Source organism: Oncorhynchus clarkii, chromosome 10 (assembly GCF_045791955.1).
Source record: "Oncorhynchus clarkii lewisi isolate Uvic-CL-2024 chromosome 10, UVic_Ocla_1.0, whole genome shotgun sequence".
Lineage (NCBI taxonomy): Eukaryota > Metazoa > Chordata > Actinopteri > Salmoniformes > Salmonidae > Oncorhynchus > Oncorhynchus clarkii.
Window position 1 is genome coordinate 59695778 of NC_092156.1, and position 18807 is coordinate 59714584.

An 18807-nucleotide genomic window follows, 5' to 3' on the forward strand; every position below is an offset into this window, starting at 1 on the left:
GTGTGTTGGCATCAAGGGGTCTAGTTGTTATGTAAGGCCTGTCACCTGTGTGTGTGTGTATGTGTGTGTGTGATCCAGATGCTTGGAGGTCGCGTAGCACCGACGGCCTGAGGAACGGCGACGACGTCAGTTCTTCCCTGGCCGCCAAGGGCTTCCGCAGCGTTAGACCCAACCTGCAAGACAAGAAGTCCCCCACACAGGTGAATACACACACACACACACACACACACACACACATACACACACATACTGTGCCTTGTTGAATTCCTATACAGCTTTTTACTGTGTTTAATCATTTTAACCAGAGTATTCACACCACACTGATTGATTTTGGTGGCAAAGCTACCATTGTTGAATCCGTAGTATTAAAGCAGTATGAATCATTCTTTATCAGGGAGTTTATAATGTGAATAAATCCTACAGTGTTATTCCTTCATCCCTTCCCCACCAGTGCCTCCAGATAATTTCCTGTGAAGTTTTTCTGTTGATTCAAGTTGATAAGTTGTTTTCCCCAGCGGCTGTAAAGAGACTAATCAAAGATTCCTTTCATTCTCCAGAGGAGTGTGTGTTCAGTGTTTATGCGTCATTTGAGGAAGATGATAAACTCAGCAAGGAAGCAGTCGGCTCCACACATCTCTTCAATCTTCTAAAATGATCTTTATTTGATTCCAGGCCACATTTTTGTGACGCTGGCGTCAAAGTGGAAAATAAACCGCACCACAACCTCATAAAATGTTTACAACAGAGAGGGAAAAAATGAATATATTCCGGTCAAGGGTGTATTGTTCTTGTATTATACTTTGGCCTGGATTTTGTCTGTCTAAGATCTTTATGTCAATCATTCCATTGGTAAACAATGTGTGTTTGTTTGCTGTTTTCTCTGATTCTAATTGGCTGCGTAGGCTGTCAATCAGGTCCCCCTCCCGCCCCCTAGGAGAGAGAGCTACCCCTCCCCCGCCACAGGCGCTATCCCCCCCTCCTACAGCTCCCTCCTAGCCGAGACCCTCGGACCCGGGATGCTGGCCCTCTCCAACGAGAAGGCCATCCTCAAAGAGTCTTACACAGTCAAGAACACGTCTTCTTACTCCCACCATCAGACTACTACCACCACTTCTGTACCCCAATCTGAACCCGAACCCGAACCCAACCCCCAGCCCCCACAAACAAACCCTCAGTCTCCCCTCGCCAACCCCATCCCTAATGACACCAGCAAGGTCAAAGCCTCCACAGCTACTTCCTCCACCACCACCCAGCTTCAGGCTGCAGAGCGCAAGGTGTCCTCCCTCAGACTCACCCCCGTCACCATCCCTGATCCCCCCTCCCACCAGCCCATCCCCCAGCCTGAGACTCTCACCACCTCCCTTCCTCCCCCTAACCTTCCCCCCCGTAGAGACTCCTCCATCGGTCCCCAAAGCCAGCACACAGCCTCTCTCTCCGTCCAGATGGCCCCGCGGAACCCCAAACCACCGGGCTCCAAGGCCCCTACCCTGGAGCCCAAGGCCCCAGCCCCAGCTTCTGACCCTGGGGAGGGCAGGAATGTGAAGGCCCCCCCTCCAGTTCCACCTCTACCGTCCGCAGCGAATGTGGTGGTACTATAACTGACTTCCAGTTTCCTAATCAACCTCTGTCAGTTATTCTCCAACTGCACCACTGTGGTTTGTCAGGCACAACCAACCAACCAACCAGACTAACTGGGATTGTGTGCGTGTGTTTGTGCATTTGTCAGGGGGATGGCCAGATTTAGAAGCACAGTGTGTTTTGTTCAGTGTCCGATATCTTCAAACACCGTGATTGCACTAATCCAATCTCTTACCCCACAGTGAAGGTAACAACAGTCTGCCCACTATAATGCAGTGTGACAAAACACCACATCGTTTCCTGTCACACTGTGTCACTTCCTGTCCTGTTTGGACCACCCAACCATGCACAGCCGCATCAGTTTAAACTGTCTCACCTTCCCTTTCTTCCTCCTCCATAACCCCCTTCCATCCTACTAGGGCTCGCCTCCTCACCCCTGCTTCCCCGACCACAGAGCCCGGCGTTCACCTTACAACCGCCACAGCGCCGACTCACTGGACTACCTGGCGGGCTTCAAAGCCCTGTCACCCACCCCGTACGCCCCATCCCCATACGCCACCTTGGGGCGCGGTGGGGGGGACCGATTGCACAAAATTGGTGTAGTCGGCGGGGTTAGAGTAAGCGTGGTTAGTGCTGATGGATGTATGGGGGGCATGTCACCCTCGCTCTCCCCAGTGACAGTGTCAGAGCTCAGCCAGTACTCATCCTCCACGGCAGGCCTCCTGGAGGAGCTCCAGATCTGCAGCCTAGACTCCCCCGGCGTGTCTCCCACACCCTCGCCCACCCTCAGCCACATGTCGACCTCCGCGTCCAGCACGGGCAATGACGAGGCGCCGCCGCTAACCTCCGCCGCTGCTGCCACTAACGTAACTATCCCCCCCCCCCCACCCCCCCCACCCCCCCCCCCCCCCCCCACCCCCACAACGTCGCTAACTACTGGCTACACCAAGGAAGCTTGAGTCCCCCCCCAACCCCCAAACCTGTTACCCACCCAGACATTCCAGTGTTTACAAGCTCCTCCAACTAATCCACTCACCCGTCTTTGAGTGAGACGCTCTTGTATGCCCTACCCCCTTGTCCCTGTCATAACATCTCCCTTCGCTCTCTTCTGAGGGTTTAGTCTAACAACGTCTTTGTGCGCCGTGGTCCCACCTATGTAACGTGTCTTTTGTGTGTGTGTCCAACTGCCATTAACTCTTAGGCACTACAACTTCTTTCCTATGTCTGTTAAATCATTGTGGGAGTTTTGATTGTTGGTCTTTCAATGTGACAGTGATGTGACACAGTCTTCTATGTTTGCACTGTGTCGTTTCTAACCAATAAGGACATCCCTGATTGAAGTAAGCCCATGTTTGTTGATTTCCAGCTACTCGACTACTTCCTTTGAACTAACCTGTTTATGTTCTCTCTGATGCAGCACCATTTTCCAATACTGTCTGTTGCACTCCTCTCCTAACAATCAGATTGACCTATTTCACTTTGGCCCTTAAAATCTACTCGTATGGTTATTTCAGTCTTACTGGTAACAGACTCATCGATTCTTAGTAGCGAGTCTTTGATTCTTAACCAGCTGATAACATCATGCGGGTGTCTGTCTCATCAGTTTTGACAGCTATAAACTTTTACCCTCTGGTTCTGATGTCCTGTCTGTCTGTCTGTCTGTCTTCTCTCTTTTTCTCTCACTCTTCATCTCCCCTCGCTCTCTCTTTTTCTCTCACTCTCTGTCCCCTCCAGGGCCAAGCTATTCAAGTGGCTATGAATGGAAGTGCGCCCCACCCCCAGAGACCCTCCTCACCCCCGGCCTACCCCCCTCTCCCCGCCTCGTTCAGCCCAGGGGTGGTTCACATGCAGAGTCGGAGCGCAGGTGAGAGCGGGGATCCCGACCTGTGTCAGCCTGGGCTGATTTTAGAATTTTTGTCTTGTGCAAGCAGGCATTTGTTCTGCTATGAACCACAGTGCCATATTGCTGAGTCTACCTTTTAAAGAAAATAATGAGCACAGAATAAGGCTTGACAAAACAAAAAAAATTCAATCAACCACTACATAACCAGGAACTCTTACGCTAAGAACGGTCCTGAACCACAATGTACGCCTCCACACAAAGTAAGCCAACTGATTACTGGTATTCTGATGTCTGTGAATGTACGCGTAGTCACGACACTGTGGTGATTTACCTTAAACCCAATCTTTGACTTTGTTCTGATGTTGATCCCCTCACTATTACTACCGCCCAGAGATAATGGCTCTTTAATGCACTTGTCTAGTTAGTTGATGTAATGGGACTATTGAGGTTTGCAGGATATGATGTATTTACACCCATTAGAGGCAGACGGGACCTAATCGATAGGGGAGCACAGTGGAAAATGAATGGCTGACAAAGTGGACCTGGCAGTGGGAATATGCTTATCGGCTCATAACTCGCATCAGCGTTGCACAACCCTACATTTACTATGATATACTGGACACACTGTATACACACTGAGTGTACAAAGCATTAGGAACACCTCTTTCCATGACACTGACCAGGTGAAAGCTATGATCCCTTGTTGATGACACTTCAATCAGCGTAGATGAAGGGGAAGATTTTTAAGCCTTGAGACACTTGGGTTTTTCATGCTCAACATTTCCCCCATGTGTATCAAGAATGGTCCACCACCCAAAGGACATCCAGCCAACTTGACACAACTGTGGGAAAAATTGGAGTCAACATGGGCCAGCATCCCTGTGGAGCACTTTCAACACCTTGCTGAGTCCAATCCTTGACGAATTGAGGCTGTTCTGATGTCAAAATGGGGGGGGGGGGGGGGGTGCAACTCAATATTAGGAAGGTGTTCTTAATGTTTGGTATACTCAGTGGATATCTCTAATAAACTTGTTTCCCCATTACTCTGAAGTGCTTGGCTAACCAACATTGTGGATAAGAGTGTGTGTGTGGTGAGGGGGCTGCTGTTTAGTACGTTTGTTTGTGTGTGTGTGACTGCGTGTGTACGTCTGTATGAAATGCAGAATGTAAGGAGAGCGTGTACGTTTGTGTGTTTTCTGGGCCAGCCCATCCAAATCACTCACGTCAGTTCACTGTCCTCTCTTCCTTCCTCTATTCATCCCTTTTTTTATCCTCTTCTCTCCCCTTCCACATACTACTCTACACCACACACACACACACACACACACACACACACACACACACACACACCATAAAGAAGATTCAGAGTCGGTGATGTCGGGCCACACCAGCGTGAGCAGCACGGTGCCCATCGCCCGCTTTTCAGAGGAAGAGAAGAGGGTGTCGGTCATCAAGGCGCCCCACTACGAGGGCATCGGCCCCGTGGATGACACGGGCATCCCAATCGCCATTCGCACGGTGAGGCGAGGACCCACGCAGTCACACACATACATGCATGCATGTACACGCAGGCATACAGACAAGACAAGTGCAACAAAACAAACTCTTTGGACACCTACTTTAAGAACACATTTTAAGAAGGCTTAAATGCTCTGTTTCATTTTAAGTGGGATGAATTTCGCTACAGAGCAGTAAGCCTGTATTCCATATCTGGTGGTCGTTGACGGTGGCTCTGTCCCACACGGCACCCGATTCCCTTTATAGTGCACCACTATTGACCGGAACCCATGTAGCTTGGCCAAAAGTAGTGCACGATGTAGGGAACAGGGGGCCGTTTGGGATGCACTCAATGTGTGTTGTGGAGTTTCATGACTCACCATTGTGTTTTTCCTTGGGGAACGTGGAGTACCTCTGGCCCTGACTATCCCTGTCTGCTTCTGATATGTGAGCAGGGCCCAGTGGGAGGAATGCTTTTGAGATGTCAGCAGCTTTAGACCCCTTATTCAGAGCCCTTTCTCTCTCTCTCTCGCCCTCTTTCTCTCTCCCTACCTTTTTATGTCCGCTAGCTATAATTAGGGACTTAGTCAAAGTCCTCGTTATTGTACTACAGGGCAATGAGCAGCCTTTTTCTCTCTCTCTCTGTCTCTCTCCCTGTGTGTGTGTGTACCCGCATCCAAGTGTGTATGTATCTCAGCCGTCTATAACAGTACTTCAGACACTAGTCCTCGCTCTATTGTGAAGCGCATGGAGAAGGGGAGAGAGGCAGAGAGAGAGACAGATGCGCTGTGCGGAAAATGTTTCTGGCCCCTCGCTGGTAACCATGGTATTAGCGGGGGTGTAGCCAGGCTTGGGCCATCTGGGTACGTCTGGTCAAACACACACACACACACGCACACACACTCTGGACTCAAAACATACACTTTTCTGCCTAGTCAGGTCGCGGTTGCGGTCAATGCTATCGACTGGCCAAGAAATGAACTTCCGCTGTCAGCCGATGACAGATGACTGAGTGTGTGGGAGTGTGTTTGCGTGACAAACAAAAACACGTGGCTATGCACACAGACTTTTCTTTGCACGTGTCCTGTCCATCCATCTATTCATCCATCGATCCGCCTCTCTGGCCGCCCGTCTGTTTGCCTGCCTATCTGTCCGTCTGTCCGTAGCCTACATTGATTTCTGATTGTTTTCTCTCTCCCCACAGACGGTGGATAGGCCGAAGGACTGGTACAAGACCATGTTCAAGCAGATCCACATGGTTCACAAAGCAGGTGGGGTGGATGTACAGTAGACTGGAGGAGACCGTACACTGTGTCCATTGCAATGTGTACGGTCATCCCATTTTATTGGTCCCATGTGCCTAATACGACGGGGGGGGGGTGCACTATATATACAAAAAGATGTGGACATCCCTTAAAATTAGTGGATTCGGTTATTTCAGCCGCACCCGTTGCTGAGAGGTGTATAAAATTGAGCGCACAGCCATGCAATCTCCATAGACAAACATTGGCAGTAGAATGGCTTTACTGAAGAGTTCAGTGACTTTCAACGTGGTGCCGTCATAGGATTCCAACTTCCCAACAAGTCAGTTTGTCAAATTTCTGCCCTGCTAGATCCCCCGGTCAACTGTAAGTGCTGTTATTGTGAAGTGGAAACGTCTAGGAGCAACAACAGCTCGGCCACGAAGTGGTAGGCCACACAAGCTCACAGAACGGGTCCGCTGAGTGCTGGAGCGCATAGGGTGTAAAAAATTGTCTGTCCTCCGTTGCAACACTCACTACCGAGTTCCAAACTGCTTCTGGAAGCAACGACAGCACAAGAACTGTTCGTCGTGAGCTTCATGAAATGGGTTTCAGCCTAAGATCACCATGCGCAATGCCAAGCGTCGGCTGGAGTGGTGTAAAGCTCGCTGCGATTGGAGCAGTGAAAATGCGTTCTCTGGAGTGATGAATCACGCTTCGCCATCTGGCAGTCTGACGGACAACTCTAGGTTTGGCGGATGCCAGGAGAACGGGACCTGCCCCAATGAATAGTGGCAACTGTCAAGTTTGGTGGAGGAGGAATAATGGTGTGGGGCAGTTTTTCATGGTTTGGGCTAGTCCCCTTAATTCCAGTGAAGGGAAATCTTAACGCTACAGCATACACTGACATTCTAGACGATTCTGCACTTCCAACTTTGTGGCAAATGTTTGGGGAAGGCCCTTTCCTGTTTCAGCATGAGAATGCCCCCGTGCACAATGTGAGGTCCATACAGAAATGAGTTGTCGAGATCGGTGTGGAAGAACTTGACTGGCCCGCATAGAGCCCTGACCTCAACCCCATCGAACATCGTTGGGATTAATTGGATCGCTGACTGCAAGCCAGGCCTAATCGCCCAACGTCAGTGCCCGACCTCACTAATGCTCTTGTGGCTGAATAGAAGCAATTCCCCACAGCAATGTTCCATCTAATGGAAAGCCTTCCCAGAGGAATGGAGGCTGTTATACCAGCGAAGGGGGGACCAACTCCATATTAATGCCCTTGATTTTGGAATGAGATGTTCAGCAGGTGTCCACATACTTTTGGTCATGTAGTGTATATGTGTGTGGATGGACATGCATGTATTGTGTTTGTGTGTGTGGGTTTCTCTATGTGCCTTTTTTGAGCCAGAACTCATTAGACAGAGAGACAGAGTGTAAAAGGGGGAGAGACTGAGATGGATACAGGGAGGGCAATAGACAGAGAAAGAAGAAGGAAGGACTGAGACGGATACAAGGAGGGCAATAGAAAGAGAAAGAAGAGGGAGGGACTGAGTGGGAGAAGCGGTGTCTAATCGAACCTACAGATGCACTGCCGCGATCGCTGCTCTGTTGTGTGGGCGTCACCAAATCACATAGTCAATACAAGGCATATTTGTTCTTAACAACACACACACACACACACACACACACACACACACACACAGTATATTGTAGTTCTCAAAGGTTTATGTCAATAGTCAGCCCTTCATTATCCTGGGTCCTTATACTTTGATCTTCAGTATTCACCCTGCTGATAAGCTACCTAGGGTGCCTTAGTGTGCCCACTGATGTTTTCCCTGAGACGGGCAGAATATTTCTGCAGTAATGGAGGTAGGGAATCTATGTGTGTGTGTGCGCACAAATGGAGGCGGGGAAAAGGGTGCTCTCGGCAGGGTGTGTGTGTTCTGCTCACCTTCTTCCGTGTTTTTACAGATGACGACTATGCCGACTCGTACAACGCCACATACACTGTCAGCGGTGACAGTGGTAAGCGTCTCAAAGATCTCTTCTTGAAGATTCAAATGTATGCCGCTGGTTCGTCACGTTGTCCTGTGTTCAAGGACAATGAAAACACCTGACTCACAAGAATGCTTAGTTTACCAGCCCCTTCTTCTCCTTTCTTTTCACTCTTTCTGTCTTTATCGCTCTCTTTCTATTTTTCCCGCCCCACCATATCTCTCTCTCTCTATTCTTCCTCCACCTCTTTCTCTATTTCTCTCCTCTCTTCTCTCCTCTCTCTCTCTCTTCTCTCCTCTCTCTCTCTCCATCTCTCTCTCTCCATCTCTCTCATCTCTCTCCTCTCTCTCTCCTCTCTCCTCTCCTCTCCTCTCTCTCTCTCTCTCTCTCTCTCTCTCCTCTCTCTCTCTCTCTCTCTCTCTCTCTCTCTCTCTCTCTCTCTCTCTCTCTCTCCTCTCCTCTCCTCTCCTCTCTCCTCTCTCTCTCTCCTCTCTCTCTCTCCTCTCTCTCTCTCCTCTCTCTCTCTCCTCTCTCTCTCCTCTCTCTCTCTCCTCTCTCTCTCTCTCCTCTCTCTCTTTCTCTCTCTCTCTCTCTCTCTCTCTCTCTCTCTCTCTCTCTCCTCTCTCTCTCCTCTCTCTCCCCTCTCCTCTCCCTCTCCCCTCTCCCCTCTCTCTCCCCTCTCCCCTCTCTCTCCCCTCTCCCCTCTCCCCTCTCTCCCCTCTCCCCTCTCCCCTCTCCTCTCTCTCTCCTCTCTCTCCCCTCTCCTCTCTCTCTCCTCTCTCTCCCCTCTCCTCTCCCCTCTCCTCTCCCCTCTCCTCCCTCTCCCCTCCCCTCTCCCCTCTCCCCTCTCCTCTCTCTCTCTCCATCTCTCTCATCTATCTCCTCTCTCTCTCCCCTCTCCTCTCTCTCTCTCTCTCTCTCTCTCTCCTCTCCTCTCTCTCTCCTCTCTCTCCTCTCTCTCTCCTCTCTCTCTTTCTCTCTCTCTTTCTCTTTCGCTCTCTCTCTCTCTCTCCTCTCTCTCTCCTCTCTCTCCTCTCTCTCCCCTCTCCTCTCTCTCTCCCCTCTCCTCTCTCTCTCCCCTATCCTCTCTCTCCCCTCTCCCCTCTCTCTCCCCTCTCCCCTCTCTCCCCTCTCTCTCCCCTCTCTCCCCTCTCCCCTCTCCCCTCTCCTCTCTCTCTCCTCTCTCTCCCCTCTCCTCTCTCTCTCCTCTCTCTCCCCTCTCCTCTCCCCTCTCCTCCCTCTCCCCTCTCCCCTCTCCTCTCCTCCCTCTCCCCTCTCCCCTCTCCTCTCTCTCCTCTCTCTCTCCCTCTCTCCCTCTCTCCCCTCTCCTCTCCTCTCTCTCTTCTCTCCTCTCCTCTCCTCTCTCTCTTCTCTCCTCTCCTCTCTCTCTTCTATCCTCTCTTCTCTCTCTTCTCTCCTCTCCTCTCTCTCCTCTCTCTATCTCTATATTTCTCTATCTATATCTCTCTCACCTATCTATCTATAGACACATATGGTCAGTCCTCCAACCCCACCGTGGCCTACCCTCCCCCCAGGACACAAACGTACCGGCCCCTGGCCAAGAGCCCGTCGGACAACGGAGGCCCCGGGACCTTCAGGGAGCCCTCCCCCGTGCCACCGCCACCCCCGCCCAAGCCCTCCCTCTTACAGCTGAGGTCCAGAGACAGCGACCGGGAGCGAGACTCGCCCGACACCATGTAAGACACTGCGATCTGGTTTTCTTTCGCTTGGTCCTAGACCAATGGCCTGTTAGTCTACATCTTAGGCCTAGTCTGCAATGTAGGCCTAGACATAGGCTTTGTCCTTACCGAGGCCTAGTCACTTGAGACCCTCACCGTAGGTGTTACCTTAAACCTAGTCCTAGAACCTAGGTCTAGGTCTCATCTTAAACTAGGTCCAAGATCACACTGATGTTTTTTTATTTATTTTCGCACCAGGAATCAGTGGGGCCCTCCCGATAGGAAAGTGGACACTAGAAAGTACCGCGCTGAACCCAGGAGTATATTTGAGTACGAGCCAGGGAAATCATCCATTCTGGAGCAGGAGAGGCCGGTGAGTGCCCAAAAGCACGTCTTGTCACTTTTTGTATTAGCCTACATCAGGGTGTCAAACTCAATTCCCGGAGGGCCATGTGTTTCCTGGTTTTTGTTATTCCCTTTCAATTGATGTCCAATTAGACTGCCATAAATGAATAAATGAATCCAACAACCAGGTGAGGGGAGTTCCTAACTAATCAAAGGGAGGAGCGAAAACCCGCTGACACTTAGCCCTTCAGGAATTTAGTTTGACACCCCTGGCCTACATTGTCATTATCTAAGCCATTTAAAACTCCCCGTAATCACCCTCTAATCTACAGCGTCCTTGTTTCCTAATAAGCGAGTGATCTCCAACTCTCGGTCGTGGAGGGCTAAATGGAGGTGTAGGCTTTTGTTCCTGCCCAGCACGAGCATGCCCAGGCGTTGTAGGGTGGTCATACAGGCATGTGGAGGCCACACACACTACTGAGCCTCATTTTGACTTGTTTTAAGGACATTACATCAAAGTTGGATCAGCCTGTAGTTGTGGTATTCCACTTTAATTTTGAGTGTCACTCCAAATCCAGACCTCCATGGGTTGATAAATTTGATTTCCATTGATAATTTTTGTGTGATTTTGTTGTCAGCACATTCAACTATGTAAAGAAAAAAGTATTTAATAAGAATATTTCATTCATTCAGATCTAGGATGTGTTATTTTAGTGTTCCCTTTATTTTTTTGAGCAGTGTATATACAGTGCATCCGGAAAGTATTCAGACCCCTTGACATTTTACACATTTTGTTACAGCCTTACAGTGCCTTGCAAAAGTATTCATCCCCCTTGGCGTTATTCTTATTTTGTTGCATTACAACCTGTAATTGAAATAGGTTTTTATTTTGTTTTCATGTAATGGACATGCACAAAATAGTCCAAATTGGTGAAGTGAAATGAAAGAGTCTCAGAGCCTGCAACACCACTAATCAAGCGGCACCATGACGACCAAAGGAGTACAGCTCAGGGTTGGGTTATAAAAAAGTATCCGAAACTTTGAACATCCCATGGAGCACCATTAAATCAATTATTAAAAAATCTAAAGAATATGGCACCACAACAAACCTGCCAAGATGGCCACCCACCAAAACTCACAGACCAGGCAAGGAGGGCATTAATCAGATGCAACAAAGAAACCAAAGACGACCCTGGAGGAGCTGCAAAGCTCCACAGCGGAGATTGGAGTATCTGTCCAAAGGACCACTTTAAGCTGTACACTCCACAGAGCTGGGCTTTACGGAAGAGTAGCCATTGCTTAAAGATAAAAATAAGCAAACACGTTTGGTGTTCTCCAAAAGGCATATGGGAGACTCCCCAAATACATAGGAGATGGTACTCTGGTTAGATGAGACTAAAATTGAGCTTTTTGGCCATCAAGGAAAACGCTGTGTCTGGCGCAAACCCAACACCTTTCATCCCCCCGAGAACCCTATCCCCACAGTGAAGCATGGTGGTGGCAGCAGCATCATGCTGTGGGGATGTTTTCATCAGCAGGGACTGGGAAACTGGTCAGAATTGAAGGAATGATGATGGCGCTAAATACAGGAAATTTCTTGAAGGAAGCCTTTTTGTCTTCCAGAGATTTGAGACTGGGGCGGAAGTTCACCTTCCAGCAGGACAATGACCCTAAGCATACTGCTAAAGCAACACTTGAGTGGTTTAAGGGTAACATTTAAAGACCTCAATCTAATTGAGAATCTGTGGTATGACTTAAAGATTGTTGTACACCAGCGGAACCCATCCAACTTGAAGGAGCTGAAGCAGTTTTGCCTTGAAGAATGGGCAAAATTCCCAGTGGCTAGATGTGCCAAGCTTATAGAGACATATCCCAAGAGACTTGCCAAGAGTAATTGCCTCAAAAGGTGGCTCTACAAAGTATTGACTTTGTGGGGTGAATAGTTATGCACGCTCAAGTTTTCAGTTTTTTTTGTCATGTTTGTTTCACAATAGAAAAATGTTGCATCCTCAGTGGTAGGCATGTTGTCTAAATCAAATTATCTATTTTAATTCTAGGTTGTAAGGCAAGGAAATAGGAAAAATGCCAAGGGGGGTGAATACTTTCGTAAGCCACTGTATTTTAAAATTGATAAAAATTACTTTTTTTCCCTCATCAATCTACAGACATTACCCCATGATGACAAAGCAAAAACAAGTCATTATTTTATTTATTTTTTGGCTATGAAACTCGAAGTTGAGCTCAGATGCATTCTGTTTCTATTGATCACCCTTGAGATGTTTCTAGAACTTGAAGTCCACCTGTGGTATATGCATTTGATTGGACAGGTGTGTGCCTTTCCAAATCATGTCTATATACGTTCCCACAGTTCAAATCAAATCAAATTTTATTTGTCACATACACATGGTTAGCAGATGTTAATGCGAGTGTAGCGAAATGCTTGTGCTTCTAGTTCCGACAATGCAGTAATAACCAACAAGTAATCTAGGTAACAATTCCAAAACTACTACCTTATAGACAAAAGTGTAAGGGGATAAAGAATATGTACATAAAGATATATGAATGAGTGATGGTACAGAGCGGCATAGGCAAGATACAGTAGATGGTATTGAGTGCAGTATATACATATTAGATGAGTATGTAAACAAAGTGGCATAGTTAAAGTGGCTAGTGATACATGTATTACATAAAGATGCAGTAGATGATATAGAGTACAGTATATACATATACATATGAGATGAATAATGTAGGGTATGTAAACATTATATTAGGTAGCATTGTTTAAAGTGGCTAGTGATATATTTCCCATTTCCCATCAATTCCCATTATTAAAGTGGCTGGAGTTGAGTCAGTGTGTTGGCAGCAGCCATTCAATGTTAGTGGTGGCTGTTTAACAGTCTGATGGCCTTGAGATAGAAGCTGTTTTTCAGTCTCTCGGTCCCAGCTTTGATGCACCTGTACTGACCTCGCCTTCTGGATGATAGCGGGGTGAACAGGCAGTGGCTCGGTGGTTGTTGTCCTTGATGATCTTTATGGCCTTCCTGTAACATCGGGTGGTGTAGGTGTCCTGGAGGGCAGGTAGTTTGCCCCCGGTGATGCGTTGTGCAGACCTCACTACCCTCTGGAGAGCCTTACGGTTGTGGGCGGAGCAGTTGCCGTACCAGGCGGTGATACAGCCCGACAGGATGCTCTCGATTGTGCATCTGTAGAAGTTTGTGAGTGCTTTTGGTGACAAGCCGAATTTCTTCAGCCTCCTGAGGTTGAAGAGGCGCTGCTGCGCCTTCTTCACGATGCTGTCTGTGTGCGTGGACCAATTCAGTTTGTCTGTGATGTGTACGCCGAGGAACTTAAAACGTATTACCCTCTCCACTACTGTTCCATCGATGTGGATAGGGGGGGTGTTCCCTCTGCTGTTTCCTGAAGTCCACAATCATCTCCTTAGTTTTGTTGACGTGCGTGGCCATGCAGTCGTGGGTGAACAGGGAGTACAGGAGAGGGCTCAGAACGCACCCTTGTGGGGCCCCAGTGTTGAGGATCAGCGGGGTGGAAATGTTGTTGCCTACCCTCACCACCTGGGGGCGGCCCGTCAGGAAGTCCAGTACCCAGTTGCACAGGGCGGGGTCGAGACCCAGGGTCTCGAGCTTGATGACGAGTTTGGAGGGCACTATGGTGTTAAATGCTGAGCTGTAGTCGATGAACAGCATTCTCACGTAGGTATTCCTCTTGTCCAGATGGGTTAGGGCAGTGTGCAGTGTGGTTGAGATTGCATCGTCTGTGGACCTATTTGGGCGGTAAGCAAATTGGAGTGGGTCTAGGGTGTCAGGTAGGGTGGAGGTGATATGGTCCTTGACTCTCAAAGCACTTCATGATGACGGAAGTGAGTGCTACGATAGTCGTTTAGCTCAGTTACCTTAGCTTTCTTGGGAACAGGAACAATGGTGGCCCTCTTGAAGCATGTGGGAACAACAGACTGGGATAGGGATTGATTGAATATGTCCGTAAACACACCAGCCAGCTGGTCTGCGCATGCTCTGAGGGCGCGGCTGGGGATGCCGTCTGGGCCTGCAGCCTTGCGAGGGTTGACACGTTTAAATGTTTTCCTCACGTCGGCTGCAGTGAAGGAGAGTCCCCATGTTTTAGTTGCGGGCTGTGTCAGTGGCACTGTATTGTGCTCAAAGCGGGCAAAAAAGTTATTTAGTCTGCCTGGGAGCAAGACATCCTGGTCCATGACGGGGCTGGTTTTCTTTTTGTAATCCGTGATTGACTGTAGACTCTGCCACATACCTCTTGTGTCTGAGCCGTTGAATTGAGATTCTATTTTGTCTCTATACTGACGCTTAGCTTGTTTGATTGCCTTGCGGAGGGAATAGTTACACTGTTTGTATTCGGTCATGTTTCCGGTCACCTTGCCCTGATTAAAAGCAGTGGTTCGCGCTTTCAGTTTCACGCGAATGCTGCCATCAATCCACGGTTTCTGGTTTGAAAATGATTTAATCGTTGCTATGGGAACGACATCTTCAACGCATGTTCTAATGAACTAGCTCACCGAATCAGCGTATTCGTCAATGTTGTTGTCTGACGCAATACGAAACATATCCCAGTCCACGTGATGGAAGCAGTCTTGGAGTGTGGAATCAGATTGGTTGGACCAGCGTTGAACAGACCTCAGCGCGGGAGCTTCTTGTTTTAGTTTCTGTCTGTAGGCAGGGATCAACAAAATGGAGTCGTGGTCAGCTTTTCCGAAAGGAGGGCGGGGCAGGGCCTTATATGCGTCGCGGAAGTTAGAATAGCATTGATCCAAGGTTTTTCCAGCCCTGGTTGCGCAATCGATATGCTGATAAAATATGCTGAGTCTTGTTTTCAGATTAGCCTTGTTAAAATCCCCAGCTACAATGAATGCAGCCTCCGGGTAAATGGATTCCAGTTTGCAAAGAGTCAAATAAAGTTTGTTCAGAGCCATCGATGTGTCTGCTTGGGGGGGGAATATATACGGCTGTGATTATAATCGAAGAGAATTCCCTTGGTAGATAATGTGGTCGACATTTGATTGTGAGGAATTCTAAATCAGGTGAACAGAATGACTTGAGTACCTGTATGTTGTTATGATCACACCACGTCACGTTAACCATGAAGCATACGCCCCCGCCCCTCTTCTTACCAGAAAGATGTTTGTTTCTGTCTGCGCGATGCGTGGAGAAACCAGTTGGCTGCACCGACTCCGATAGCGTCTCTCCAGTGAGCCATGTTTCCGTGAAGCAAAGAACGTTAGTCTCTGATGTTCCTCTGGAATGCTACCCTTGCTCGGATTTCATCAACCTTGTTGTCAAGAATCTGGACAATGGCGAGAAGAATGCTAGGGAGTGGTTCACGATGTGCCCGTCTCCGGAGTCTGACCAGAAGACCGCTCCGTTTCCCCCTTTTACGAAGTCGTTTTTTTGGGTCGCCGGCTGGGATCCATTCCGTTGTCCTGGGTGAAAGGCAGAACACAGGATCCGCTTCGCGAAAGTCATATTCTTGGTCGTACTGATGGTGAGTTGACGCTGCTCTTATGTTCAGTAGTTCTTCTCGACTGTATGTAATGAAACCTAAGATGACCTGGGGTACCAATGTAAGAAATAACACGTAAAAAAACAAAAAGCTGCATAGTTTCCTAGGAACGCGAAGCGAGGCGGCCATCTCTGTCGGCGCCGGAAAACCAAGCCATGAGGTCGTAGGAATTGTCCGTAGAGCTCTGAGACAAGATTGTGTCGAGGCACAGATCTGGGGAAGGGTACCAAAAAATTACTGCAGGATTGAAGGTCCCCAAGAACACAGTGGCCTCCATCATTCTTAAATGGGAGAAGTTTTGAACCACCAAGACTCTTCCTAGAGCTGGCCAAACTGAGCAATTGGGGGAGAAGGGCCTTGGTCAGGGAGGTGACCAAGAACCCGATGGTCACTCTGACAGAACTCCCGTGTTCCTCTGTGGAGATGAGTACCTTCCAGAAGGACAACCATCTCTGGGCACCAATCAGGCCTTCATAGTAGAGTGGCCAGACGGAAGACACTTTTCAGTAAAAGGCACATGACAGCCTGCTTTGAGTTTACCAAAAGGCACCCAAAGGAATCTCAGACCATGATAAACAAGAATCTCTGGTCTGATGAAACATAGATTGAACTCTGCCTGAATGCCAAGCATCATGTCTGGAGAAAACCTGGCACCATACCTACGGTGACTAATCAGGATTGAGGGAAAGATGAACGGAGCAAAGTACAGAGGTCCTTGATGGAAAACCTGCTCCAGAGCCCTCAGGAGCTCAGACTTGGGCGTAGGTTCACCTTCCAACAGGACAGCAACCCTAAGCACACAGCCAAGACAGCACAGGAGTGACTTCGAGGCAAGTCTCTGAATGTCCTTGAGTGGCCCAACCAGAGCCCAGACTTGAACCCAATCAAGCATCTCTGGAGAGACCTGAAAATGGCTGTGCAGCGACGCTCCCCATCCAAACTGACGGCGCTTGAGAGGATTTGCAGAGAATGGGAGAAACTCCCCAAAGGCAGGTGTGCCAAGCTTGTAGCCTCATACCCAAGAAGACTTGAGGCTTTATTTGGCTGCCAAAAGTGCTTCAACAACATCCCGAGTAAAGAGTCTGAATAGTTATGTAAATGTCATGTTTAAAATAAAATGTATTTGCTTTGTCATTATGGGGTATTGTGTGTAGATTGATTAGGGAAAAACTAACAATTTAATTCATTTTAGAATAAAGTTGTAACGTAACAAAATGTGGAAAAAGTCAAGGGGTCTGAATACTTTCCCAATGCTCTGTAGGCCTAGACGCAAGCTTCTATTTTGATTTCCATAAAGTGTATCCATTTAAATGTATCCAACGGACAGTGTTCACTCCTTTTTAAATGGTTTCCTTTTCACGCAATCACCTTCCGGAGGCCGTCAAAACTGAAGCGGAGGTTTTGTGTTGTGGTGTTGTGCCCAAATATAGCAATTGTGTAGGCTAGAAGCAAGGGGAAATAATGTCTAGATGCATTTACAGTGGATATCAGGTTAATGAATTGGCTGGCTGGGCTGATGGGACAGTGAATGCGTAGGGATTTCTCAGATGGAACAGAAAAGAAAATGCCCGTTTTTGCGTCAAATGCTTACCAATGCTAAACTTTTTTTTTTTTATGTATGGCTTAGAATGCGTCTCAACCAATCACAATGCTTATTTTGGCCAACCCGTTGTAAAGCATTTCAGTGACCTTTTTAACAAAATGTAATGGACCACAAAGGCAAAAGGTTGGAATCTTCTTTTCACTTCCTATCTGTGTGTCACCCATTGTATTGGTGAGGCTGGGGTTATTTGCTACATGGAATTGAGGGCAAGAGGTGACGTGAGGGGATAGTTGTGTACTATATCAGCTGTATTGGATTGGTCAACCATCCTCCTGGAGAGCCTGTCGCAATGCAGGGTTTTGCTCCAACCCTGTTGGAGCGACATCTTGCAGGAAGAGGGTCGGCCATCCACGTGCTAGTCTGTCTGCTCCATGGACTTGAGGGTGATCGTTTAGGAGAGAGAGAGGGAGGTAAAGGAGGAGGGGGGTGAAAGAGAACTCTTCTGAAGTTAAGGACGTTGTTTAGCTTAAAGCAGTCAAAAACGTTTTTAGTTTCTGCAAACGTATACATGATTTTCCTATGTTTTATATACATTTCCACACTATAGAATAAAACTGTAAAATTGTGGAAATGATGGTAACGCTCTTTTAGTGTAAGAGCTGTTTGAAATGGCTGCCTGAAAATGTCTGCCTGTTTTGGTGGGATGGAGTTTTGTCCTGCCTGGTGACAAATGAGTTAATAGACCAATAAGAAAGGTAGTTCCAAACCTCTGTCTATAACAGCTAGTTTTCAGTTTTCCCCGCCCCACTCAGACCACTCCCAGACAACTAGCTAAATTAGACAACTAGCTAAATTCTTGCTTGAGAAATTGCTCTTTGCTCAGGAGCTATAATTGTTTGTTTTCAATTAAAATGATCAAAAATAATCACGGTAACGTACTTCATTCTTACCCATAAATGATTTGATATTAAGATAAAAACGGTTGCATTGGACCTTTTCAATGTCTTCAGACAAGTTCTCCAGAACAACATGGCTTCCTCCCAAAGGGCACCCTATTCCCTATATCGATGGTATTCAAAGTCAGGGTCAACTGCCCTATAGTGTAGGGAATAGGGAGCCATTTGACGCACACCCTAATGTGGGAATCAATCCACGTAGAGCACAGGGAGAGGAGCCGGCGTGGGGAATATCAATGAGTCGGGGATGTCTGTAATGCAGGGTGAGCTATAGGCTTCCTCATGCATCCCAACTACGCTGTCTCTCTCCCCGTTTCTCTTAAAGAAAGCCACGATAAATCATGTTTCTAGCCTTCGTCACATCACCTTCGCGTGTGTTTCTGGTCGCGGTGTGTGTCTCTCCGCTGCTGATGGAGAAACTAGTTCACACACATCTACGCCTCCTGGATATGGCCTTCCATAAAGAAGGCTATTATTGACATCTTGTGGTCCACTTCTTGGATTGTAGTCTGATCACTGCAATGGCTGGAAGTCTATGGGCAGCTACTAGCATGCTAGCAGAACTGTACCCATAGACTTCCAG

The 18807-nt window shown here is 48.1% G+C and overlaps 1 protein-coding gene across 1 annotated transcript in view; it reads left to right on the forward strand.

Moving 5' to 3' along the window:
• LOC139418856 (sorbin and SH3 domain-containing protein 2-like) overlaps window positions 1-18807 on the forward strand; it is a 109220-nt gene that overhangs the window by 64001 nt on the left and 26412 nt on the right. Inside the window, exons 5-12 of the mRNA XM_071168612.1 lie at window positions 79-200; window positions 1998-2444; window positions 3313-3442; window positions 4779-4939; window positions 6123-6189; window positions 8131-8184; window positions 9641-9851; window positions 10092-10206. Of these exons, the coding sequence (XP_071024713.1) occupies window positions 79-200; window positions 1998-2444; window positions 3313-3442; window positions 4779-4939; window positions 6123-6189; window positions 8131-8184; window positions 9641-9851; window positions 10092-10206 (1307 nt within the window). The remainder of the gene's footprint in view (window positions 1-78; window positions 201-1997; window positions 2445-3312; window positions 3443-4778; window positions 4940-6122; window positions 6190-8130; window positions 8185-9640; window positions 9852-10091; window positions 10207-18807) is intronic.